This window comes from Aquarana catesbeiana, linkage group LG01, assembly GCF_042186555.1.
Source record: "Aquarana catesbeiana isolate 2022-GZ linkage group LG01, ASM4218655v1, whole genome shotgun sequence".
Taxonomy (NCBI): domain Eukaryota; kingdom Metazoa; phylum Chordata; class Amphibia; order Anura; family Ranidae; genus Aquarana; species Aquarana catesbeiana.
Genome location: NC_133324.1, coordinates 392,955,011 through 392,982,863, shown reverse-complemented (window position 1 = coordinate 392,982,863; position 27,853 = coordinate 392,955,011). Strand labels below are relative to the sequence as shown.

General features: G+C 43.2%; 1 protein-coding gene across 3 annotated transcripts; it reads right to left on the bottom strand.

The window, feature by feature from the left end:
- Positions 1 to 3,353: 3,353 nt before the first annotated feature.
- Positions 3,354 to 26,288, bottom strand: ZFAND5 (zinc finger AN1-type containing 5). Of its 3 annotated transcripts, XM_073634450.1 has the most exons (7): positions 26,012 to 26,288; positions 18,662 to 18,921; positions 16,453 to 16,608; positions 10,588 to 10,696; positions 9,493 to 9,590; positions 7,788 to 7,913; positions 3,354 to 6,093 (listed from the first exon to the last, which is right to left on the bottom strand). In XM_073634450.1, the coding sequence occupies exons 3-7, from the start codon at positions 16,598 to 16,600 to the stop codon at positions 5,945 to 5,947; spliced, it is 630 nt and encodes a 209-aa protein (XP_073490551.1). In that variant the 5' UTR covers positions 16,601 to 16,608; positions 18,662 to 18,921; positions 26,012 to 26,288; the 3' UTR covers positions 3,354 to 5,944. The 3 variants fall into 3 exon arrangements, with proteins under 3 accessions (XP_073490551.1, XP_073490543.1, XP_073490559.1); XM_073634442.1 differs by lacking the exon at positions 18,662 to 18,921 and having other exon boundaries at positions 26,012 to 26,286; XM_073634458.1 differs by lacking the exons at positions 18,662 to 18,921; positions 26,012 to 26,288 and adding an exon at positions 22,895 to 25,192.
- Between the last annotated feature and the right edge of the window lie 1,565 nt (positions 26,289 to 27,853).

Sequence of the window (27,853 nt, the reverse complement as noted above, 5' to 3'; positions counted from 1 at the left end):
GCAGGAGATCCACAGAGCGCGGTAGAAGGGACGGAGCCGCAGTAGGGGAGTACTCAGAGCCACCGACCGAGACCTAAGGCCGCGCGGAAGTGGTCAGTCCGCCCCTAGACAGGGAAACTTAGTGACATGCACTGCAGGCCCCCACGTCAAGGAAGGCCCTGGGGACAATGACCGGGGGACATAACCTTCCACTGTAACACACAAATTAGGCAGTCGCGAGGCCTTAGGCTACCGCCTACTTAGAGAGCCACCTCTGCTATTCTTCATTCAAAGCCCAGCACTTCCCAGTCCCCCTTGTGTTTTGTGTAGTTGGGGCTTTATTTCTTCATGCATTAGGATGTACAATGCATTCTAACTGATGAGAGAACACTGGGCGGGAACCTATAATCAGATCTTCCCAACCTGTATATACCCACTGGCTACACAGGAACAGTGTCCCTCCATGGAAGCGATGTCACTAGCTTTCAGTAACCACACCCACTGGCTGCTTTTAGACTCAAAAGGAAGTAGAATTGAAGTCATGTGACAGCACTGGATACAGCAAAATAAAGTTAGAAAAACTGATTTTGTGGCATAAGGCTGAACTTGGCTCACATTAATGATTGCAGGGGAGAAGTTAAGTGTGTTAGGATGGACTTCCACTTTAAGGTTATTTTCAGTCACTCACTTTTGTTTTGTTTTTTTTATTTGGTTATATGAAGGCTTTTTTTAGTCAGACAAAAAAAATTTGTTTTTTGTAACGCTGCATGGGTTCATTTTCATTTGCCCAAGAGCCATACAATTAGCTTTAGGCTTGGATGTGTGTTCCAGAACAGCATTCCAACGCCAAGACTAAAGTGCTTGCAAACCTTAGGCATGAAATATAAACAAAAAACATCCCTCGATAGTGTGTACGTGTCTCAATCCAGAGCATCAAGTCATTTGTCCACCGTCTCCTTCCTTGGCTATAAGCACAAGTCACTTCTGATGACTTTTCCCTGACACCAAGATAAATGGGAGTGAGCTCCAGCTGATTGACAGCCTTAGCTCTGTTCCCGTGAAGGGTTGTTTCCCTTCCCTCCAATTAGCTCTTAGAGCTCTTCTCACTGACGCAACTTCAGCTCCCCGCTTTTCAGAGCCGAGAGATCCTGTGTAAATTATGCACTTTAAAAGGGATGTAGGGGAAAGGCAGCTGTAGACAAACAGGCAAATCTTATGTAGGAGGATTGGTTTCATCTGTCACTTGAGGCCAGTCACTTCACTGGGTATATGTAAAGGTTTACATTTAAGTCTTATGGGGTGTACACACAGTCGGACTTTTCGGCTACAAAAATCCGACGGAACAAATCCGGCGGACATTGCGATTGTGTGTGGGCTTCCCCAGACTTTTCCAGTCGCAAATCTGACAGACTTTAGATTTGGAACTTGCTTCAAATCTTTACGTTGTAACTCCGCCAGACCCAGAAATCCGCTCGTCTGTATGCTAGTCCGACAGACAAAATCCGACGCTAGGACAGCTATTGGCTACTGGCTATCAACTTCCTTATTTTAGTCCGGTGTATGTCATCACGTACGAATCCGTCGGACTTTGGTGTGATCGTGTGTAGGCAAGTCCGGTCATTAGAAAGTCCGGACAGGCTGTCGGACTTTTGTAGCCAAAAAGTCCGACCGTGGGTACGCCCCATTACAGGTCTTTAGGTGCGTCTCATGACATAGCAACCCCATGCAGCCAATACTACTAAACATATTTACATGGCAAAGGCTGTACAACAAAGCTCCTGGTGCTTTATCAGAATATATTGTTGTGCATACAGGTGTCCTCAACACTAGTCTGCTTAACCCTATAGCGGATTGACGTCCGGGAAGTGGTTGCGTTATCCTGACTGGACGTCATATGACGTCCAGCAGGATAACATGCCGCAGCGCGCCCCCGGGGGCGCGCATCGTGTCGATCGGTGTGTCAGTCTGACACACCGCTACACTGATCTTGGTAAAAAGCCTCCGGCAGAGGCTCTTTACCACGTGATCAGCCGTGTCCAATCACGGCTGATCACGCTGTCAATAGGAAGAGCCGTTGATCAGCTCTTCCTCACTCGCGTCTGACAGACGCAAGTAGAGGAGAGTAGATCGGCGGCTCTCCTGGCAGGGGGGGGTCTGCGCTGATTGTTTATCGTTTATGATTGTTTATTTAGAGCCCCCCCTCAGATCACCCCACTGGACTACCAGGGATGCCACTAGGACCACCAGGGAAGGGGCAACGTGGATGGCCAGGTATATACCCCATGGCCATCCACATGTGCCCAATCTGTGCCAATCAGTGCCCACAAATGGGCACTGATTGGCACTATTATGTCCATGATATGCCCAGATCTGCCCAGCAATGCTCTATCAGTGCCGCCTACGAGTGCCACCCATCAGTGCCGCCTACGAGTGCCACCCATCAGTGCTTCCTCATCGGTGCCCATCAGTGCCGCCGTATCAGTGCCCATCTGTGCCGCCGTATCAGTGCCCATCTGTGCCGCCGTATCAGTGCCCATTATTGAAGGAGAAAGCGTACTTATTTACAAAAAAATTTAACAGATACAAAGAAAAACTTGTTTTTTTTTCGAAATTTTCGGTCTTTATTTGTTGCGCAAAAAATAAAAACCGCAGAGGTTATCAAATACCACCAAAAGAAAGCTCTATTTGTGGGAACAAAATGATAAAAAATTTGTTTGGGTACAGTGTAGCATGACCGCGCAATTGTCATTCAAATTGCAACAGCGCTGAAAGGTGAAAATTGGGCTGGGCGGGAAGGTGTCTAAGTGCCTGGTATTGAAGTGGTTAAAAGAGGCATTCCTTTTTATATAGTTAGACTGGTTCACGCTAGACCAAAATCTGGCTGATACTCATGGAAACTGGAAAGCAGTGTCTACTTCAGTGATCTCCCCTTTCTTCCTAACCCCATGCTGAGCAGCTGAGCCTGATGGATTGCGAATACAGGAGAAAACGATTTGCATTTTCTGAAAGTATGTAAACTGTTCCCTGACAGGATGAGGTCGAGAGTGGCGATGTCGTGTTCTCCCACCTTGCCCAGGACACACTTTACACCAATTTAGAAAATGCAAAGCATCCTCTGAATGGCCGATTTCCCATGTTCACAATATCAGGTTGCCACTCAGCACAGGACCCAGAAGCAAGTGGAGCTCACTGGAGTAGTGATTTCCAGCTTCCAGGGGCATCTAGGTATGAATAATATACATAGGTCAAAGCTGTAAAAAACAAAAACAAAAAACACACCACACACACACACACACACACACACACACACAAATACCCCATGCCTGGAATTTTAACATTTAACTTGGCAAAACAATTCAGATACCAAACCACAATTCCCTCTGTACATTATCTTTATTATTTACATAATACAATATAGCATAAATGCTGAATAGCATGATTATGTGCAATACATAAATATGAACTATCTGTACACATTTGCATATCTAGTAACTCAAAAGTAAAGGTTTAAAAAAGAAAAAAAAAAAAAAAAAAAAAAAAAAAGAAGAAGAGGGGGGACGCTTTAGAAAATATATATTGTAAACCAAGGGACAGAACACACAAAGTAAAATCTTAAAGTGAAGCTGAGTGAACACATAACTATTTACAAATGAGACCAAGCAATACCACAACACTAGTCTAAAAACTGTACTTTTAGCAAAACAAAAACAAAAAAAAAAAAAATCCCTACACACGCCATACAAACCTTCCATTATAACACAGAAGTGATATTACCCAAGCATTCATGAATGTTACTGCCTTTTCTAGAGTTTCTGTACAAAGCTGAAGAGAACGCAGCCCATGCAATATAACCAAGGAAGTTTGTCCTGCACCCAGGTACAGCTGAAATGCAGGAGACGAGCAGCCCTCATTGGGGGTTCCTGGTTAGTGCTCAAAAAGGAGAAAAAGGGAAAAAAAAAAAAAGATAAAAATCCTAACAAAAAGACAGCACAGATGCACGCACAAAATCTTAAAAAAAAAAACAAACAAAACAAAAAAAAAAACCTACAGCAGCCAAGTAAGGTATGGTTTCCATGCAAAACTGTGCAGTTGAATCACATAGTTAAACCTCCATTTATGGATAAAAGCCATTTTATAGACTACCTTACTGAATTAAAAAGAAAAACCCACAAACAAAAAATATATACGGCCCAAACGCTGCAGATGAAGCCCTTGTCCCTCGATGGATTTGGTTCCATCACTGAAGTATTCGTATAATTGCTTCTAAAGCTGACAGGTAAACCTCTATGCTCTCAATTTTCAGATGGCCTCCATTAATGAACTATAAATATAAAATGCAGACACAAAAAAGGCACAAGAGGGCTTTCAAAGTTAACAAGGCTTGAAAATCTGCAGTGATGTCCTAAGAGGAAGAAACAAAAACACACACAAGGCAAAACGTTAACATATAGGGGAAGACCCCTCTGTTCAGAGTATTGTAAAATGTATGCATTTCAATTAATCAGTATACTTCCAAAGGGGTGTGATCCCAGAAGAGAACCAAGCAGTGGATCTAATAAAATACACTTTCACAGAAATAATAAACTGAATCACTGCTTAAAACTGGGACCACTAAACACAAAACACACCTGCAGCTATAACAGTCCAAAACAGATACTAGAGTTGTGCTCATATTTGCTAATTGCAGAGAAAAGAAACGGAAACCAGAACATTTTAAATGAGTCTTGAATTAACATAAAACTAAACATATGCCTAAAAAAAGTAGACCTAAAGTACTGCCTACTCATGAGTTTACCTGTCAGGAAAAGGTCTGTGCACCCAGGAGCCTCTGCACACAATCCACATGCTAAGCTTTGAGTGAGAGCTAGGGCATGCCACCCAGGAACCCAGAAAGAAATGCAGGCAAACTCAGCTGCCAATGTGAAAGAGGGAGCATGCCAAATCTCTAAAGCCCCTTTCACACAGGACAGACTGCGACCTGCTTGCTCAGCAGGAAATCTCTCAGCTGATCCCCACTTGGCAGCCAGATAACAGGTACGTGTCCACTCATGCAGAGCGGACACAGACAGCTGTCCTTTATGGACGGCCTGATGTAAAAACAGACCACCTGTCCATTTACACCCAATGCGCTAGACAGAAAGAGAATGGATCCCCAGCAGTCTGTTTTTTGGTGGATCGAAATGGACACATGTCCGCTAACACCCACCACTCTCCGATAGGGAACAATGGTGGTTCCGATCGGGTCCGTCTGCCAGTATTTTCAGGCAGACCCGAACGGAACATCTGTATGAAAGGGGCCTTAGTCAAAGACTGAGGATTGTGCTCCAATGTGGTAAAACTCCCTGGGCCCACAGAGGTTTGGTGTTCTTAACAATTATGTTGTTAGGTTTGTATGTTAATACCAGAATTTCCTGGATAAGTTTGATAGTTAACCAAGACTTTAGTGTGTTAGATATATACCTCACACAGTATGTGGACATATTTTAACCAATGCAGTTTAATCATGGTATACTCCAATACAAAATTGTCCACCAAGAATGCTGGCATTGACATTACACTTTTTATTGTGGGGGGGGGGGGCACACTAGTTATCTGTGTTGCAATGTTTGTACTACAAGCACAATATTAGTTGCAGGCATGCAGATTTTGAAGCCTACATTTTGGCACATTCACTAGTTTACATTTCCCCAGTTATGCATTCAATGAAATGTGTAGGCTAATGCTGACCAGTCCATTCTGTGAGCTTGGAAAAGAAATAAAGGGGTGCATCATCTAGTCATTCAATTTTGCCTGTAACACACACAAAAATCATAGTGGGGGGGGGGGGGGGACCCATCACAAAAAAGGTATTACATCAGAAAGAAAACATGCATCTGCTCTTTAATGTTTCCCTAGGATATAGTAAAATCAGAAAAAAAGAAAAAAGAAAAAAAAAAAAAGTCAGTCTTCACAAGTTGTAAGCCATTTATATTCTCTGAATTTTTTCTGCAACGACAACGGGATTCTCTTTTCTTATTTTTGCTGCAGCTTCCGCTTTATAATCATAAGGGCAATTGTGCTTGTCAGAGTAACGATGGAGTCCACAAAATAAATTCCCACAACGGCAATCAAAACCTGCAAAAAAAAAAAAAAAAAAAAAAATAAAACCTTAAAAATTGGACAAATGCTGCATTTAGAATAACCAATGGGCACCAAGATAGTGTTCTAATGGGACTTGCATTAATCAAAAAAACATCACACTGGATGTGCACCAATAGTAGCAAGCTCCAAAGTCACCTACCTTTACAAACAACGGCATTAAAACAAGAATTGCATTTGTTATTTAAATAGCCATTTTGCACCTCTTCAAAGGCCAGTCCAATGCTAAAATTGACTAAATGAACAGCAAAGGACCACTTATAGTAGTAGACACAGCTTGGACACTTATACCTATAGGTAAGCTTTATTAAAAGCTTACTAGTATGTACAAAGAATATCTCCCAAACGTGCACCGTTTAGGAGATATTCACCGTTTTGGCAGCCAGTGACATCACCGACACATTAGCTCTGAAGGGACGCCATCACGGCTTGTCCAAACGCCCGGAGCCCACAAACCCAAAAAGCCAGGTGAAGATGGAAGCCCTGTCAGTGCACTGTTGGAGGGCTTCATTTCAAAAACGCAAGTCTTTCATAAATGTGGAGGAAAATTATATTTTTTTTCTCCTTTTGTTGAACCTTTACTACCATTTTAAGACTTGCCATACTTTTCACACCACAAGACACACTTTTAGCCTGTGCGTCTTATGGAGCAAATATAGACCAGCCACGCCAACCCCCCCTCCCCACTGAATACCAGGCCAGCCACTCAGCTTCTCAGCTGTGGCTTGCCTGCTTCTCCTTCAGGAGAGAAGCAGGCACTGTGAGTCTGTTACAGGGAGCAGGTCCCCCCCTTTCTCTGGGCAGCAGCACGAGCCGAGCAGGAGATCAAAGACACAGAAAGGGCTGTGTGTGCATTCCATTTCCTCACCCTTCTGTCGGCAGCAGGTGTGGGGATTAATAAAACAGCGGCAGGACTGAGCAGCTTGCAGAGGGGGACAGTGAGTTGCAGGCAATTAGTGTGCAGCAACCTCTGGCAACTGAATGGTGAGTGGCTATGTGTAGTAACCTCTAGCAACCAGTCAGCAAGAAGGAAACCTCTAGCAACTGAATGGCAATGTGTAATAACCTCAGAATAATTTCTTGTTTTTCTCCTTTAAAACCTAGGTGCGTCCTATAGTCAGGTGAATCTTATGGAGCGAAAAATACAGCACTAGCCTAAAAAGCTGAAAACTAGGGAAAAGGCTGTTCAGTTAGAAAAGAACCAAAAACAGCAATACTGATAACTGATATATGGATGATGGCTACTAGGAGCAGCTACGTACTAATATTGTGTAAAGATCAATCAGCACCACAAAAAAAGCTAAGTGCTAAATAAAATTTAAATTAAAAATTATTGTGCACGTGTACAAATTATAAAATTATCTGCAGCTGCTGAACACTATCACTTCACCATTAAAAATATTGAAAAGTGTAAGTGTAAATAGTGCAGCACTATTTTAAACTCTACCATCCTTATAATCTCCTGCATCTCTGATGTATTTTTTTCTTTCATCTTTAACCTGTCTTCCCCCAATCCATCCCCATTTCTCTAGGTTTACACGATTTTCACTCTATTTACACAATACATACTAATATAGATTATATCCTAAATAACGCAACAGCAAGTTCTATCACCATTTCTAGAAGTATGAGGGGGGGGAAAAAAAAAAAAAAAATTTTTGTACAATTACCTGTGAGACCAATCTTCTTTCTACACATAAAACATCTGTTTTTCTTTGGTTTTTGGAGCTCTGGTGCCTTATCTTCATTTTGTGATGTGCTAGGCTGAGACACTGACGGACTTGGTTGTGTCACCACTAGGAAGGAAGCAAAAATTCACATTAAATATTAAACTCTACCCAAACAAAAACAAAAAAAAAAAAAACCCCCTTTTATTATTACTTTACATAGCACATGATAGAACACTAGGCAACTAGCCAACAGTGCCCAAATAGAGTTATAGGTCAACCCTACCACAAAACTAGCGGCCGATTAGCCCGCCAGCAAGGGCTTACACCCAGGGTATATGATGTTTCTTGCAAAGTACATACACGATGTAACCAGGCAAGACTTGTTTGAAGCCTCATGCACACAGGTATATGACTATGCTCCAAATAGGCAGTTTTTGCTGCCAGAAAAATGCCCGTCATGTATGTTTGCGCACATATGGCATGAAGTGTAAATAGATCCTACTGGGCAGAACTGTTAATTTATCCTGGCTACTGAAAAACATTTATGCTTGTTTGCACTTGTATAAGTTATGCTTGTAAACTTTGAGCTCATCTTTAGTGCCTCTAAATGTTGCTCTTAAAACACTGATTTAAACGGCTGATGTACATGGCCACATTGAACTGTGTTTAAAAGGCAGATAAATAAAACAGCTGTTTTTGGTCAAGAGGCCCAATGACAAATCACAACCCTTTTATAGCCAAAGCAGACCAGGCAAATTTTTTTTTTTTTTTTTTTTACATTCTTTCAGTTCAGAATGAACTATTCCCTTTACTACTCCACGTAGTCTGCCTACTGGTGCAATATCCAATATGGTAGACTCGCAGGTATGGAGAACATGTGGCTCTCACCCCTCTGAAGCCACTGGATGTGTAGATCACATACATGTAAATAGCGCATGACAGCTGTGACTCATTCAGTTGTACAGACTAGAAAGCGGGGCCAAAATCAAGCACCTGGGATCCTGGCTGCAAGCATCTGCCACATGCTTATTGCAGGAGAGTGCTTTTTATCTATGTAAATAAGAAGAATGAAGTCCCCCTGCAAAAGTTCCCCAAAATGCCTGTTAAGCCTGCCAGCAAAGCCCACCTAAATGTAGCTTCCTGTGATGGTGGGACAACAAAGCTTCATTGCTCACGAGTTCAAAACAGAGCCACTCATGTGTTTAAGTTTGTAGCTACTGACTTACACTCACCTGTTCCAGGATCCAGCGATTTGGCCTCCCGATTCCTTAATTATCTCCCCGGCATTACAACTGCGGGCATCTGGCTCCAAAAGCATGCAACTCTTCACCAACGGGTGCGCACTGCGCCTCCCGAATGGTCGGGCAATCTTCCGGGACCTGTGACATGTTCCAAAAGTTTGCGGGGGGGGGGGGGGCGGAGACTTCTGCTTGGATAGCCTAGGCGGTCTGAGCAGAAGTGGGAGCGGGTAACTGTCAAAACTAGGTACCTGTCAAACTAATGTTGGTTGGGATTACAGATCACAAACCACTTGCCAAAATACTAAACCCATGTATTTGTGTTTTCACAATGTAGAACAAGTGTCAACGAAAGTTATTTCTTTACATTACAATGGTCTGCTGCCAATATAGATGAAAGACAAACCCAGTAGGAGGCACAACAAAGATGAGCCTTTAAAGTCCGCATATTAACAGACCCGGCATACCTGGTTCTGTGGACTCTGAACTTGGAGATGTCACATTGTCTTCTCTTGATATGCTCATTTCTGTCATTTGCTGAGTTACAGGCAGAGCAGCCACATTTCTAAGAAACAAAATGGAAAACAAACCATCTACTACACTCTTGAGGCAATGAAGCTTATATACACACACACACACACACACACACACACACGTGATAACATTAAGTAAAACGGAACACTGAACTTTGAAGTATTAGAAGAAATAAGCAGCATGGTGAATTTGGGTCAGTTTCTGTAAACTGACAAATTTATAAAAGCTCAAACTTTGTAACAAGAAAACAAGACTTTTTTTTTTCCTCCTAGAAACAAAGTTACCATGACTCTCGGTAAGTTTTTAATGCCATTACTTATGGTAACAACTGATAAAAAAGCTCCCATAACGAGCTTAACTTGCGGACCACCTGCCGTTGCTATATGCCGGTACTTTGACGTAGAATACTGGGGTTATGGCAGCAGATAGCTGCCATAACCCCAGTATACTCTTAAATGGCAGACGAGACGGTCCTCTGATAAAAGTGGTCTCCGCAGTGGAAATTATAGCAAAAAGTACAAAATATTATGTTTTTCAAAATTGTTGCTTTGTTTATAGCACAAAAAAAAAAAAAAAAAAAAAAAAAACCAACATTGGGTGCAGCACTGCACGACAGCGCAATTGTCAGTTAAAGTGACGCAGTGTCGAAAGCCAAAAAATGGCCTGGTCATTGAGCAGCCAGATCTTCCGGGGGCCTGAAGTGGTTAAAGAGTATCCCCCCCCCCCCCAAAAAAAATTGCGCTTGTAAAACTGCAACGACCGCCATTTTATTCTCTAGGGTGATACACAGACATAATGATTGGGGGCTCCAAGTATTTTCTAGCAAAATAACTTGTAAACACCAAGTTTACAAAATAGGCTAGAGAGAACATACATACATACATACATACATACATACATACACACACACACACAGAAAGAAGAAAATCTCCCAAAGTGAGGAAAATCCCCACTCCCAAAAAAAAAAGTTGACTAGATACACACCTAAGAGATTTGACAAATGAATTTGCCTGCAGATTCAAATTTACCTTGATTTTTCTGACTGGCTGGCAACATCACTTTCACAGTTTAGTGCAGTTTCTACTCTCTGTATAGATGCTGACTCAGCAGTAGGACTAGTTGAACCGCCGGCTGCTCCTAGATAAAACAAAAATGAACTTCAGTACAGATTATAGAACCAGTTAACAGTTATCCAACATAGGCTGTACTTGCAGAGACGGACTACACTAATGCATCAAATTGTAGTGCACTTGTGTGCCGCTCTGTTCTATGCATTACTACACATGATTTCTGCTTTTAATGTCTCTTCACTATTCAAATGAATATCACCCAATCCAGAACACTAGTCCCATTTACAGTACACACAAAGCATGTGTCTTTCCACAAACAAAAGACAATGTCATTAGCTTATGTATGCACAATCATTAACCTCCATATCCAAACAACAGTGTCAACCTGGTGACATCATGAACAATTTAGAGAACAGAACACCAGGACTAGGGTTGAAATACATAAAGCATATTAGTCCATTCCCCCTGTGGCTATGTATGCTAGTCATTTAAAACGTGCTCCTTCACTGTATTTGAAACTTATAGTTGTAAACCTCAGACATGAAATCTGAACAATGCACATCCCTCTAGCGTGTACTTGTCTCAAGAGCACCAAGTGTCACTTTTGTCTGCTGCTTTGTTCCTCTGCTATTAAAAAAAAATAAATAAATCTGCCGCTGCTAAAAGCGGCAGTAAAAAAAACACCCCGTGTGCATGAGGCCTTAAAGTGATTGGGACTGTCTGAGTCAACAACAGGTCAGAGGAGGAGGAGGAGCTGCAGGACAGATGACAGTTTTAAAAAATGATTTAAAGCGATTTTAAAGTCTCATTTAACTACTTCAGCCCTGGAAGATTTGCCCCCTTAAAGACCAGGCCATTTTTTGTGATACAGCACTGCGTCGTATTAACTGACAATTGTGGGGGACAAATCAGACACTTGACACTTTTTGGGACCACTGACATTTATACACAGTGATCAGTGCTATAAAAGTGCAACTGGCAGGAGTTAACACTAGGGGGCGATCAAGGGGTTAACTGTGTCCTAGGGAGTGACTCCAACTGTTGGGGGTGGGACTGCCTAGGTGAGGAGACCAATCGTTCATACTTAGTATGAACAGATTAGTCTCCTCTGGCAGCATGGAGGTTTGTTTACATTGACAGATCCCCGCTCTGTGTGGTGCGATCACGGGTGCCCAGCACATGCATTGGCAGCGTGGGTGCACGCGCCCCCTAGAGGTCTGAAAGCGAGCCGATGTATAGATACGACGGCACGCCCAGGGGGAGCCAACCTGCTGCAGTATAACTGCAGCGGCTTGGTCGGGAAGTGGTTATATATTTAAATAATAAATTAAAAAAAAAAAAAAACCCACCACACAAAAAACAAGTTAGTTATACTTTCCTCCTATGCTGCAGTGGTTTTGCACAGAGCAGCCCAGATCCTCTTCTCGGGCTGGAGCTCCTGGCCTCTCCCTCCTAGCAAGCAGCAGCTTGCTATGGGGAATCCGAGCTGCAGCTCCATGTCCATGCAGACAAGGAGCTGCCATTCCGCCCCCCCCCTCTGATTGGCTGACTTTGACAGCAGCACCATTGGCTACCGTGCCTCAGCCAATCAGGAAGAGGGTTCTGGACAGGTGAGGCACTTGTGGACATCACTGGACAGAGATGGGTCTCAGTGTATTAAGTGTCAAAACCTCATGAGCAGCTATGCAAAACAAGCTGCCAGCACGCCCCACACTTCCTAAATATGTGATACTACAGAAAACAAATGAATGCAATGCTAGGTGAACATACAGTGCCAATATGGGTAATATATGACCCTCTGACAGATCGCAGAGATTGAGGCTACAACTGGGACATGCAAGAGAAGGTGGGCAATGTGAGAGGAGGGCTCTGGTAACAATTTGGAAGGAACATTCCATAGTGAAATCGGCTGCCTGGGCCATACACCAAAGGAAGGAGGAATGATAGGAGTACCCTAGAGGATTGGCTATCACAAGCGCTTTTATTAAGCCTTATGGCGTGGGTACAGCCAGTGAAAGGTTGCACAAGGATTGATTTGTCATATGCACAGAGGTGGATCAGTGAATATTTGTGGTTCACAGCATTTGTCCTTATTCATCACATATAGGACTATATTGTTGTTCATAATCACCATTGATTGTTTTATAAGTATATTGTTTTAGTAACTTTAATATTCATTTAATTCATCAGGTCATGTGATACGATTGGGAATTCATGTGAAGTTTAGAGCACTTGCACTTTGATGATGGGGAGGCGGCATTGTGCACTTCATTTAAGAGGTTCATATATTGGCACTTTATGTTCACCTAGCGCTGCACTCATTTGTTTGCTGCACACAGAAGGCTTTATCTTAAATGCATAGAAATTAGAGTTTATTTAAATCAAGCCTTTACTAGTGATTTAAATCAAATCCACCCTGCTTCCCACCAATCTGCTCTCCTCACTGGGCTCTGTAAAAGTGCAACTTCAGCTCTCCGCCCCCTTTTTTTCTGACAGCTCAGACAAGCTTTATAAATAAATGGACTTTGAACATATGTAGCGAAAACTGCAAACAGGTAAAATTTCTACAGGATGATTTGTTTCATCTCCATCATCTGAGGCCAGGTAACGTCCCTGGGTATATGTAACAGTTTACAAACCACTTTCTAAGCAGAACTTCAACTAAAAAGGGAAGTCCATGTATCCATCCTCCCTCTCCCACTTTTGGAACTTTGTTTTTATTCTTGGCAGCATATGACCAGAGGAGCAAGTCTTCAAGCAGAAATATGAATTTGTTCTTGTTACTTGACAGTTTGTGTTCTCCCCCATTAGGGAGATTCATCCTCTCATGTTTACAATTATTAAAATTGGATAAAAAAAAAAAAAAAAAAACCACACACACACGAGAGCTGGGCTCTGGAGGGGGCGGGAGCAGCAGGCTCAGGGGCATGTGGGCAGATCCCGACTTAAATTGTCGCAATCTTGCCCAAGCCTAAACCTTGTGGTCAATCTTCTCTGAAAAGCTGAAGCTGTTATAGCTGCAAAGGGCGGGCCAACTCCATATTAAACCCTAAGGACTAAGACTGGGATGCCATTAAAGTTCATGTGCGTGTAAAGGCAGGTGTCACTTTTGGCAATATAGTGTATACCGGTAGGTTCTGGAATCAGGAAGGGAAGAACAGCTCACCATACCAACACAAGCAATGGTGCCATTTTATTCTGACTGGGGGACTCCCCTCTACTAGAATACACTGATCAGTTCTTGCAGGCATTGGCTGTAAGCACTGATTGAATGCTGGTTTTCCACCACGTCCCTTCAACAAAAGCCAACTTTTAGACTGGCTTTTGATAAACAAAGCAGGGTTTTTATAACAGGTCACACACACACACACACACACACACACACACACACACACACACTAGTGATCTCTTCCGTCATAACAGCTCTCCTTCCCGACAATGAGCAGTAATATGATGATCTCCCTGCAAGGAGATGTCATAATGTGCTAGTATGCATTGCATACTAGCAAATTATAAAAGACTTGCCTTAGAACAAATCCTTCCAGTGGCACACTGTCACCACTGACAGGACTTCCATCTTCACCCCGTCTTCCTTCTGAGTTTGTGGACTCTAGCCGCTTGAATGGGTGAGCCAGGATAACATCCTTCCTGCCCATGCACACGGGACTCTTGGCCGTGACACAGATTTCTAACGTAACAGCACGAGTATGCTGTTCGGTCAAAGCACATGCGCCAGTGATGTCAGCGGCTGCATAGACACTAAACCTCTCCTAAACAGTGTAAGCTAAGGAGATATTCCTTGAATCGACAAGCAAGCTTTATTATAAGCTTACCCATAGATACACCACCACTTTAAAGGCCCCTTGCAGACGAGGCAGAGCTGTTTCGGCAGAGTCTGCCAGCTCAGAGGGAGATGATCTTCGCTGAGCTGGCGGATGACAAGTCTGTCTCTGCTCCCAAGCGGGGAGGGACCTGTCAGAGCCCCGCTGATCTCTATGGGGAGATCGGACAGCATGTCCATTTTCATCAGATCTCATGCGATAAGATGGATGGCAGACTTATCACCATACGTCTGTCTTGAGCAGATCGGATGGCAGACGGTTGTCAGCGAACACATCTCCGCTGACATCCGCCTGCCCGGATCCACCTGAACAGACAGGGACCTAAGAGAAAGAACGGGCAAAGAAGGAACTGCCCAGAACTGGCAGGAGCAGCAACAGTGATAAAAAGATAAAAAAGGCACTGTGCCAAAGACTACAGTCCCAAAAAAAAAAAAAAAAAAAAAAAAACAAAAACCACACACCCTTACATAATCAGGGTAAACCAAGTAGAATTTCTGACCACAGTACCAATACTCACTGGATGACATTTGCAGTCAACCAGTTCCTAAACTGGGCATGTAGAATTTGCAAGCCAACAGCCATATAAATATGGACAACATGGTCATCAGGAATACAAACAAGAGACAACTGGAAGGATATAAGATACAGGCTTCCTTAAATATTACAAGTAGGGTTATATGCAGCTATTGTCAGGTGATTGGACAGTGGCAAGAAATAGATCATAACAGAGGGGACAGCCCTGCATCTCATTATGTAGTGAAGACCATTAAAATAGATTTTCCTGGCAAATGGAAAAACCCATTTTTAGTCATACGGTAAAGGACAACGTTTTAAAATCATTACAACCGGGACCAAACACCAAACAGGCCTACGTACTGTGTAATGGCCCGTACAGAATACGAAAATAAAATTTCACCCAAACGATCTGCCGATTTTTGGATCGCTACTAAGGTGCTGTTGACAGGCGATTCCAGTTTTTCGGCAGACAAAAGCTGGATGTGCAGACTATAAAAATTTGTTGCATGTGAAATCAACATTCGACTCGTTTAATTAGTACAGTTTTCGTTAAAAAAAAAAAACCCAACCACAAATGATCAGTACACAACAGCTCAGCAGGGGAGATTGCTGGACTAACCTTGTACGGGTAGTACAGTGTGGCCAGAGCAGTCAGTTTTTTTCCCATACAACACAGCGAACTGTTAATGTGTACCCAGCTTAATGGAGTGGGTGATATTTGGGGCGGGGGAACGAAGTGCGAGTCTCTGGAGAGGCAAGGCTCTCATGGACATAGCTGGATTGAGAGGGGGCTGCTGCACACAGAAGTTTCTCTTTACCTTCATGCATAAAAAAAAAAAAAAAAAAAAAAAAAAAAAAAAAATTGTGCCTTTACAACCAACCATTTTAAGTGGGGAACTGCATTATCACATTAACAAAACGGAGCTGAACAGGTACATTGAGAATAAGTTCCTATGCATGGGGTTTTCAAAGCTTTTATAACTGTACTCCCCATTATGTTATCTGAAGTTAACAGAGCAAGACGACTAAATAAGTAAATTGACACCTCACACGCATATTGAGGAGAGCAAAAAATATTTATACACTTTTTATTTAATGAGCAGCCATGTGTGCTCATTGCTTACACCGGGGCTCCATTTTCCTACAATGCAATTATTACACAGTCATGGTCTTACTGTGCCTTCTCAGTGCTAGCCTTCTAATCAGCCGTTGCACTAGAAACACTGTACTTGCATGGAAAAGTTCAGTAAGAACAAGGATTCAATACCTATCTACATAACCAAAAGTGGATTGGATCTAATAGGACTCGTTTATGTTCCATAGTGAAACCACATTAAGCAACAGATCAATAAATTCGGACAACTATGAGAAGCGTCAAAGCATGCATACTTTTGGTGACATAATTAAATGGATAAATTGCCTGGTCCATTTATAAGTAATGCAAAACGCAGTACAGACAACTCACCCATTGGGCTGATTCGGCCACTGTTCTGCCTTTGAAGATGTTCTTTATAACACACTGAGCACATTCCATTTGTCCTAGGGTTGCCATAAAAGCCACATCCTGTGTTGCACAGCATAGGTCCTGGGGTCTGATTGGTCTCCTGAGCCATCTTCTATGCTGTAAATAGAAGCACAAGATATTCAGCATTTGTAGTTGGAATGTGTCCAAAAATCTATTTCAGAATCAAATATTCAGTCAGTAGATTGCGATTTATCATTTATGTAGTAATGCTTGTGTTTTCTGTCTGACAAATATATTCACTGAATAATTTAAAATACATAAAATAACTCCACTGAGCTCACAATTAACCTTTGTAATCCAGTAAACTAGGCCTTTAAAAATGGCAGAGATTGTATCCACCATTTTGGTTCACAGGAACCCTCAGTAATGTATGTGAAAACATCCACAGGTGGCCACGTTCAGTAACATTACTAAGATAACTGCCAAATGCAGGGATTCTCAGCTGTTGGATCATCTGACTGCAAGATAACATACATGGTTAGGAAATGGATGGTTATTTCCCATTCTCTGTAATATTGCAGATCACAGGAAGTAAAAACTTATGGTGAGTTATAGACAACATACAAGGCAAGTTGGACAATCACTAAGGTCCCATTTACACCTGAGCATTTTGTAGCTTGAAGCTCCAAATCACTCTGCGGGGGGAATTCTCTATGGTGGTGGTTCACGTATCCACTTAAACACCTAAAGTCTTGAGGCTCAAAAAAAATAAGTTATGTAGCTCAAGTCAAGCAGATTGGTGCTTTAAGCAGCTGAAATCAGAAAGCACAGCAACAAATGTAAGATATATAGTTCTCAATTGGCCAATACAAAAATGTGTATATTGAACAGAAAAAAAAAAAAAAAAAAAAAAAAAAAAAAAAAAGGAGCAATAAAGAATTTAATTGTCAGTACAAGCACTTTAAAAAGAAAGCATCCATCCCCAGAGTTATGCTTAAACCAATTCTCAGTTTAACTTTTTTTTTTTAATTACAGATTAGAAAGCACCTCAGGGTGTATTTTTTGCAATTATAACAGCCAAAAGCAACATTGTTCCAGATGGAACTGAAGTTTCAAATTTCATTTACCGTTGAGTAGTGCAGAATTGCAGCCTCTGCCGTTTAGATTCCCAAATGGACATGCATCAGTTCCAGCAGAAGAGAAAATAGTTTGGGAGCTTGCACTGTCCACAGCTGTCAACATCCCATGTTTGCGGCCCAACTGGAAGAACCCTTCTCTTTATAGGTACTTCACCTGGCCCAGCAAACATGCATCACCTATTCAAAAGGTGTTAAGAGACTCTTGAAGCCTCTGCTCCATCCCAAAGAGGTGAAGCATGAACCTGCTTCAACCTGGCATATCTTTCCCCCCTAAAAAAAACTCAGGGGATGCTGGTGGCTATGGTCCATTCATATCAAAATCAGCAGCATACATCAAGGGCAAAGCTGGCCACTGGGGGCTCCACCCTACACCTCCTGAGGGAACATAGGAGAGGACTTTAAGCCTGAGCAAATGTGTGTAAGGGAGGGTTCCACTAGAGCAGGGATATGCAATTAGCGGACCTCCAGCTGTTGCAAAACTACAAGTCCCATCATGCCTCTGGGTGTCATGCTTGTGGCTGTCTAGAGTCTTGCTATGCCTCATGGGACTTGTATTGCAACAGCTGGAGGTCCGCTAATTAGATATCCTTGCACTAGAGCCTCTCCACCCACATGGCTAGTTGCTTTTCTACTGGTTGAGAAGGTGATGGGGGGTGGGGGGGGTGGGAAGTGTCCCACAACTAGGATGCCAAAAGTATCCTGCAACTTCACTGTTCCTGGAGTCTTAAGACAGCATATATTAGGAGGCTCAGCAACTAGCATGAAGGCCTGGGGAAATATAGCAAACCATTTTGATGTTCCTGTAAGAGAAAAACCATTAATACTAGGGCACTAGTCGACTTTGCTCCCCCCCCCCCATATTGTGGAAGATGCGTTTCCTGTTTTAGGTAGCCTTTTTAAGTGTTTACTTGCTTAAAAATCCTTCCATGCTCTTGCTGCTTTGTGTGGGGGGGGGGGCGTGGAGTAATGTTGAACTTAAATAAGCCTGTCTGTACTGTGTTTGCAGTTCATCTGTAAACTATATTTGAAAACTGTCCTAACAAATGGTTAAATATTTAGAAACTATCCACCTGCACTCTATGTTCTAGCAGACCTTCAGTCTCACTCTGTACCAGCAACACCCTCCTCCGCCATTATTGTTCATGTGCAGATGCATCTAAGAGCTCTGCCCAGCCTTCAGCTCATGGAAGAGCCCCTCAGCGAACATGAAGGCGATTTTTCGTGCATGCGCAAAGACAGGGAAGGTTTTGGACTTCCCTGATAGCTGTATTTGCACAGGAAACCAGCGTGTGCGTAGCTGTGCCGCAGGACTTGCTCGGGACCAAGAGCCCTGCAGAAGGGGGAAAGATAAAAAATTACAAACTCACCTCGAAGGGAAATACAAAAGTGATGCTTTACAGCCCAAAATTACATTTTTTTAATTTTTACAAAACACCCCACGTGTCTGACTGTAAGGGAGGGGGGGGGGGGGTTTAGGAGGCAGGGCAACATTTTATGACCTCTAAGGTGAAGGTCCACTTTAATGAGGTAGTCTGTGCAACTAGGACTGGCCAGAAATTCTCAGAATCCATCATGACACATCCTCATTAGAAACCTCAAAAAAAAAAAAAAAAAAAGAAAGGGTAAAAGTCTTTTAAAGAGTGGTTAGGTATGCTGTGTAAATGGGAAAAGACGTAGCAGGGAATAAATGGCATGGATGGAGGAAGTCTTCCCTGCTGGTTATTTTATTCTGACAGCCAGCACCAAGCTGGGTGGTGCTGACAGGGCCAGACGTGAAACCAATGTTCACCGATTCAGCAGGAATCGGCTGAAATTTCAATCAGTGTATGGTTAGCTTTAGAAGAAGCATGTGCATAAAAAAAACAAAAACAAAAAAAACACACACCCAACACATACATAGGACTGGTAAATGAGATACTAAGCAGGCAGGCTGCTGAATATAAAAATGGTTTCCCAATGTGAAACATGCAGCCAATGGCTTGATTGTGATTTCACCCATTCCACAATTCTTGTTTGCATGCAGTCTAAAATGCTCTCTTCTATGTGAATGAATTAAGGACATACTCCACTCAAAACTGGGCAGACATCAGTCAGTTGAACCACCTGCCAGTTGCTTACACTCCTGAGTGCAAAATGGGAGATTTTCCAAAAAATGGTATTTCAGCAACTTTAACAAGGGCCAAACTAATGGATAGATGATCTCCAATGCTGCAGCTCATATAGGAAGTTACTGGCTTGCAATGGACACCTATGAAAAGTGGTCAAAAGAAAACCAGTGACAGGGTCACAGGCAGCCAAAGCTCATTGATGCACATGAAGGCTGGCCCATGTAGTCCAACCCAATAGAAAAGCTTCTGTAGCTCAAGTTGCATAGAAAATGGAATGCTAGTTCCAAAAGAAAGGTGTGAACACAGTTTATCGCCGCAGTCTGTTGCAAATGAGGCAGAGTAGCCGCAGACCAGTCAAGGTGCCTATGCTGACCCAGGTCCACAGCCAAAAGCACTTACAATGGGTACAACAGCAAAGAAGATGGTCTGGCCTGGCTAATTCAAGAATGGGTTGAGGAACACAGCACAAAAGTTTGCCTGGCCTCATAATTCTCCAGGTCTCAAACCACAATTGAGCATCTGTGGTATGTGCTGGAAAAACAAGTCCAATCCATGGAGGCCCCACCTCGCAACTTACATGACATAAGGGATCTGCTATAAGTGGCTTGGTGTCAGATACCACAGCATACCTTTAGAAGTTTAGTGGAGTTCGTGCCTCAGTGGGTTATGGTAGGTGGTCATGTTATGGCTGATCAGTGTATGTCACAGCTGGAATCTATGGCTTGTGTGTTCTACAATGTGGAAAATCCACTGGGACAACACAATCATTTGGCTTTAAGGGAACTCCTGGTGTGGAACCTCACCACTGGAGTTCCCAGAGCCAGAAGGTATGAGACAAGCATGTGAACCAGCTTGTCAGCAACCAAAGCTAAAATAAGACTGAAAAAGCTATTGGATTCTCAATGTGTAAACTTGTAAGGGAGATGGCACTGTAGCATTGTTGAACAAAGGAGCAAGGTTTCACAAGATGACCTGCACAAACCTACAGGTGTAGCTACCACTTAAAATACACAGGTCACAGCTCAACATCTACTGAAACCCTTGTTAATAGGGATCCGTCATTAAAATTTACATTTCATACAAAACTAAGCATACATCAGCATGGTCTATTCGTACAGTTATAGTTAGAAAAAATAAATAAATCAAACAGAGGGTGCAAGAAGGGTGTGCTCAGCTCCCAGCAGAAAGCCCATTGTTGATATGCAGTGACAATAGATGTCAACAATAGGGGCTTTGCCCACGCAGGGCAAACCATGCTGGCAATCGATGGATTGAAAGCTAGGCCGGTTCAGCAGAAATTGGCGCAAATTCTGATCCTTCTATTAACAGGCTGGTTATACAGCAGTTGATATAACAATTAACTGCTGTATTACTAGGCTGTCTTTTGCTCAGTCAGTGCCGCTGACTATAGCTGGCAACACTAATTACTGTATCCCTGAGGGCAGAATGCAACAATGCTGGAAGGGAGGGGGGGGGGGGGACCTGGCACATTTTTCATTCAACCCGCTGATTAAAAACAAGAAAGAAGGTGGTGACATTAACTGTGTAAGCTTTAAAGCGAATCCAACATGGAGCTTACACAAGGACCACAGAGCAAAGGAAATGCAGTAAAGTACATGGAGGACAAATGAACACTACACTAAATGGGTAAGGTTCAGCGCAAGTAGTTCTTTCATAATATTCCACACATTTTGTTCTGGTGTGCAGCCTGGCTTTCCAAAGACGAAAATGACATACTGCCAGCTCCCCATAACCTGCCAAGATAGAACAAGCATTTCGCATGAGGTTTTAATCACATGACATTGTGCATGTGCATCAGCTCAACATCAAAAGGCCATTAGCAAGAACCCAGGAAAGAATGCCCGGTCTTGATGCCCTAAACAAGGATGCAGGACCCGGCCTGTGGCTATGATGCAGCAGAACAATGCTGAATGTGTGAGCATTCTGAAAATAACCTGGGAAACCAAGTAAAGAAGAATGGAAAATGAAACAGCGGGTGAAGTTCCCCTAGAATAAACCAGTACTAGCTGTATTTAAAATTCTCCAGAGCTTGCTGACAGGAGAGTAAACAAAGTGATATCATGAGTGTGCTGCTGCTCCTTCATTGAAACACTGCATTAACAAATTTTGTTATGACCATTATAAAGTACTAAGCTGTACAACAGCTGCAATACCTGCAGCCAATGAAGATCACAACATAATGCCAACTTTTAGGCTGCCGTGTACACACCCAGCACCTACCAGGACAGCTGAAGCAACACAAAACTAAACTGATTTACAAACACTTGTGAAGGATAACAGGGAACAAAACAGCTGTTACCTATAGTGACATTATAAAAAAAAAAAAAAAAAGAAAGAAGGTTTATCCTTAAAGTCACTGGAACAATAAAGCAAGACTCAAAAGGATAAAACTTATATTTGTTCCCATTAAAATTTTAAATGGTTCCAAAATAAGTAGCAATGTGGACGTACCACAGCACATGCTGCTAACAAGGACTCCATTGGGGGGGAGCCGACCACAAACAACTTTTACTCCTCAACCTCATTTAATAAACAAACAGTCTGTTGAAATTGGGATAAGCACTCCCCCTCCCCCCCCCCCCCCCATATGTGAAATTCTACTCAATACTAAAAAAAACAGCTCAGACTGCATCTGAGTAGTATGAGCTGTTTCCTGATCCTTTAAAAGGTTTTATTAGGAAAAAATATTTCATATCCAACAAAAACTCTAAACCTGCATCCAGGAAAGCATGACATTACTGGTTTTGTGTTGAGAAGGAGAGCACGTCACCCAAAGTTACAGAAAACCAATACCCAATCTGCTTTTATAGTGAAGTAATAAAGGCTCCTCCTTCAAAGATGGCACTCTGCATGAACTGCTGACTCAGATCAACATGTTTACGGTCTCAATGTTAAATGGTAAAACTATCTACACAGACTATGTATAGAAAGCCAGGCCACTGCTGCTTACCTGGAAACAATGAAAAAGATAAGACAAATACATCAGAGAAGACGTTTGTATAATAATAACTTTCCTATCTGTCGTCTGCAGATTGTATTCTATACAAAAAAGAAGGTGGGAAATCTTTCGATCTACAACCTTATTACAGTTAGCTTTTCCATTTTAACAAAAAAAGATGTCACAGTTCTGTTTATAGGCATAATTACCCAAGAAGGCAACGGTTTAGAACCTACATGGTTTGCCCCTCCCTCACAGTTAAAAGCAGTTTTCAATAACATGCGTCCTCCTTGATTTAATATTTCTCCGAAGCTTAGGTCACGTGGGTTGGTACACTGGCTTCCGTCTGTCACAAGGCTGCAATGTGACAGGCTGATCTGCAGGCTCAGACACAAAACCTAGTCAACAGGGGCCTCTGAAATCAGCTGCTATTTATATCACATTTGCTGCCAACTCCTACACGGCAAGGAGAACTAACTACTTACTGTACTATACACTGCGAACAGAGGTCATCTGTATTTTCAATAGTGGAATAAGAAAAACAGGCATCAAAAAGAAATTTAAAAAAATGCCCTTACCCTGAAAGCATGCTTTGAGAATACATTTCTGGTAGAAAACCAAGACACTCCAATGCCAAGACATGCCACTAACCCAGTATTTAATACAGCACCACCATTCAGCACAAACTATTCTATTTCATTATTCTAAACCTTCATGAAAACCAAGAAGTTGTTTTGCGTGCCGGTACCAATTTATTGTGTAACAGATACTTGAATAAATGACCCAGAAAAAGTACCTTTGTTTTGCTGCCGACTGACGTCACCTATTTCTGGGACAACCTCTGTCTTCCCAAGAACTTGCAGAACAAGTTACAAAATAAGGACATGGACGGCATCAAGCCAACCTTGTTTATAACTGAATTAGTCTAGAAAGATAAAAATAAAAAACTTTCCAAGGGAGTTTTCTTCATAGGATTACGCTGCACTTCCCTGGATGTGAGCTGGCAAGGTTACACCAGTCGCCTAAGGACAAGAGATTTCCAAGAGTTGCACTGTTCCCTATATAGTGTGTACTATAAAACACCAAGGGAGCTGGAGTGTATCACAAGGTACAAATGTGTGTGGGGAAAACCGATCAGACTGGCCCCAATTGCATCAAATATTGGTTGCCATGCACTCCAGATACTGTCTGCTCTAGTCCTAGTAAAGATTCCCCTTTCTGTCTCAAACAATTAAGGTTTTCTACTCTAAAAACACTTTCCCCCCCCATTGTTGCCTCAGTGCTGCTGATCTACTTCAGCCTCTTTACGTACCCCGACAACATATTACTTTTCGGCAGAAGTTCTGAGGCCAGGGAGTTACATTAAGGGTTCATAGAACAATTATCAGTTTCTGCCCTCATAAGTAACCACAAAATAAAAAAAATTATATCTATCTATCACCAGTCTAAAGAGCATTCTGCCCACCCCATTTACAAACTATGAGCTGTTGATATAGTACTAATAAGCAGGGGTCTCACCAACCCACAGAACTACATTAAGGGTTCCTAGATCAATTATTTTTTGACCCACACAGGTCAAATGATAAGTACCCGACCACCAATTATCTGATGGACAGGGGCAATGATCAACCAGTCTTAGGAGCATTCTTCCCACTGACCACCCCGTTTACAAACCATGAGCTGTTGATCTAGTACTCATTGGCAGGGGTTCCCTGAGGCTAGAAAGTTCCTGCAAGGGTTCCTAGAGCAACTAAATTTCTGATTCTCATAACCACTAACACCAATAATCATTTTGTCATATCTGTAAGGGGGGAGGAGATAATGACCACCAGTCCAGGGAGCATTCTTCCTACTGGCCACCCCATTTCCAAACCATGAGTGGTCTATATGGTACTTATTGGCAGGGGGTTCCCTGAGGCCAGAGAGTTCCTCCAAGGGTTCCTAGAGCAATACTCATTTCTGAATCTCATAAGTAAACAATCATTTCATCGGTACGTGTAAGAGAGGGTGAGACAATGACCACCAGTCCTAGGAGCATTCTTCCTACTGGCCACCCCATTTCCAAACCATGAGTGGTCTATAGGGTACTTATTGGCAGGGGTTCCCTGAGGCCAGAGTTCCTCCAAGGGTTCCTAGAGCAATTCTCATAAGCAACCAACAATCATTTCATCGTTACATGTAAGGGAGTGGGGAGACAATGAGCACCAGTCCAAGGAGCATTCTTCCTACTGGCCACCCCATTTCCAAACCATGAGCAGGTGGTTTATATGGTACTTATTGGCAGGGAGTTCCCTGAGGCCAGAGAGTTCCTCCAAGGATTCCTAGATCAATTCTCATTTCTGACTCTCATAAGCAACCAACAATCATTTCATCAGTAGGCGTAAGGGAGGGGGAGACAATGAGCACCAGTCCAAGGAGCATTCTTCCCAACCCATGTACAAAACATGAGCTGTTGATATATTACCAATGGCTCCCCAGACAATATAGCAACAGCAAATGTTCCTTCGTGGGAAAGGCTGCTCTACGCAACAGGGTGACTACACAGCCCAGCAACTAGTAGAAAAAAAAAAAAAAAAAAAAAAAAAAAAAAAAAAGAAGAAGAAAAGTTGTCATCCCATTAGGACCTTCATAGCAGAAGCACTCAATATTGCAAAGCTGGCCATACATTATACAATTTTTTTCTTTAGCTTTACCTTCAACTATGTATGCAAGATTGCATACAAGTTAAACGTTTGACGTTGTGGTTTTGGTAAGTCTAAAAAGGAAACAATTGTATAATGCATAGCCTTAAGAAAGCTATGAATAGCACAACAAAATAATAATATTGATGAAAACGACAGATTATCTCTTGCTGGGTTCCCAGTGACGATGGAGAATCCATGCAGAGAGGGGGGTGAATGGTCAGCCATGGGAAATGAAGGAGATTAGAGGGCCTAGGACACGTCCTGAAGGAGCAGGATCTGGACACAAAGAGGAGGAGGAGCCAGGGAGCTGGAGACAAAGGAGGCAGAGCCACCATGGAGACAGGAAACCCGGGCCACACAAATAACACGGGGGGCTAGGAGGGCAATAAAGCGAGCTGCCCTACTCCTCCCCCTCAGCAGCCATGAGGCTCTGAAGTCCTGAGTCATTGAAAGACAGGAAGCCAGCGCTGTGCTCCCCCATGACACATCAGCTCTTTGTTCTGTCCCCGGCCTCTCTTCCCTTATTTCCCTCGCACACAGCCGCCATTCTCTCCCCCCCCCTTCCCCTCAGTCCCAGCTGTGTCTCCATATAAGGAACTCCCCGGGCAGCCCTGTAACCCTTCCGCTGCCAGCCAACTCTCCTCACACACACCAAAGTCCGGCTCTTACGTTTTTAGTGTTGAAAGCCACAGGAGGCCGACGGAAAGCTGTCCTCGCTCTAATCCCACCGTTGTTTGGAAGTGACGATAAAGAAAGGGGGGTCCCCGCCGCTGAAGACGTCTATCTCGGACCTGTAGGCCTAATCCAGGACAAAAAACAAGCAGTCCGCTCGTCGATAGATGCGTTCCCTTCGGCCCCCTGAGTGTGTCTCCTGTGCGTGAGAAAGAGCGTTGTGTCTATACACCAGCAGGGGGCGGAGCCGAGCCCTAAAGGAGGAGGAACTCCCTCCCACTCCTAGCTTGTCACGTGGCGCGTCTGGGCCAATGAGAGGCACGCTGAGTGTACGCTGACTGTTGTACCCCCGGGCACAGCGGCCTCACATAGCACGTTTTGTGTGTCGTAACATGGCAGCGTCACGGCTTAGTCATGGTGGCCGGGAAGATGTCTGTGCTCACTGATACTCTTCCTCAGTCTGGTTTCAGCGTGAACAGAACTTCCTGCTACTCCCTCCCTGATAACTGTGCCTTTTATTACACACAGAATAATGGAGTCCTATCTCATACAAGGAACACTTCATACAAAGTCATCTCAGGCACTAGAAAAGTTGCTTGGCAGAGCTGGATTGTGTGTCCGAGCTGTGATCTATGCTATGTCAGCATTTCTGCCCTAAAGTACTATTAAACCCTCAATTTTTAAATTCAATACAATTAAAACAAAACACTCCCCAGTGAACTCATTTTTTACAATTCTTATGCCCTGTACACGCCAATGAAAAAAGTACAATCGGATTGTGTAGTCGGAAATTCCGATCGTGTGTGGGCTCCATCGGACTTTTTCCGTCAGAATTTCCGACACACAAAAGTTTGAGAGCAGGATATAAAATTTTCCGACAACAAAATCCGATCCTTTCAATTCCGATTGTGTGTACACAAATCCAACGCACAAAGTGCCATGCATGCTCGGAATAAATTAAGAGACAAAAGCTGATTGGCTACTGCCCCGTTTATAGTCCCGACGTACGTGTTTTACGTCACCGCATTCAGAACGATCGGATTTTCCGACAACTTTGTGTGACTGTGTGTATGCAAGACAAGTTTGAGCCAACATCCGTCGGAAAAAATCCATGGATTTTGTTTTCGGAATGTTCGATCGTGTGTACAGGGCACTATTCTAGCACAGCACTTTTTAAATCTGATCAATGTGTCTTGCTATCGGTAAACAACAGAATTGCCATAACTTCCCTTCCGAGCAATTTCCACTCAAATTAAAGTGGATTCCGCCAAACGGTGGGAACGGGTCTACTTTATTCACTTAGTGGCCGCTCCACACGCAAATACTGTGACAGGGCGGCCACTCTAGGACGTGATTCGACACCTCCGGGTCTGGGGCACACGCACATGCCGCCAGCGACCTGCTTCCACTGTGATTGGACACAGAAGGAGCCAATCAGTGGGTGCAATGTCCGCCAGGACCCGCCGATCGTACAGGGGAAAGGCAGAACGGCGGTCTGCCTATTTAACAAGGCAGACCACCGTTCTGCGAGAGGGGAATGTACTGATCCTGTGTTCCTGCTGAGCAGGGACATGGATCTTTACATTCCCCCAGTCAAAGCACACCCCCCCCCCCCCCAGTTAGTAAGCACTCCCTAGGAACACATTTAACCCTTTGATCACCCCTGTTAACCCCTTCCCTGCCAGTGTCACTAGTACAATGACAGTGCATATCACACACACACACACACCATAGTTTGTAGAGCAATGGTTCTCAACTCCTGTTCTCAGGACCCACTAACAGACCAAGTTTGCAAGATGCAAAGAAAGGAAAGCAAACCAAGCAGGTTTGTAAAGGGGC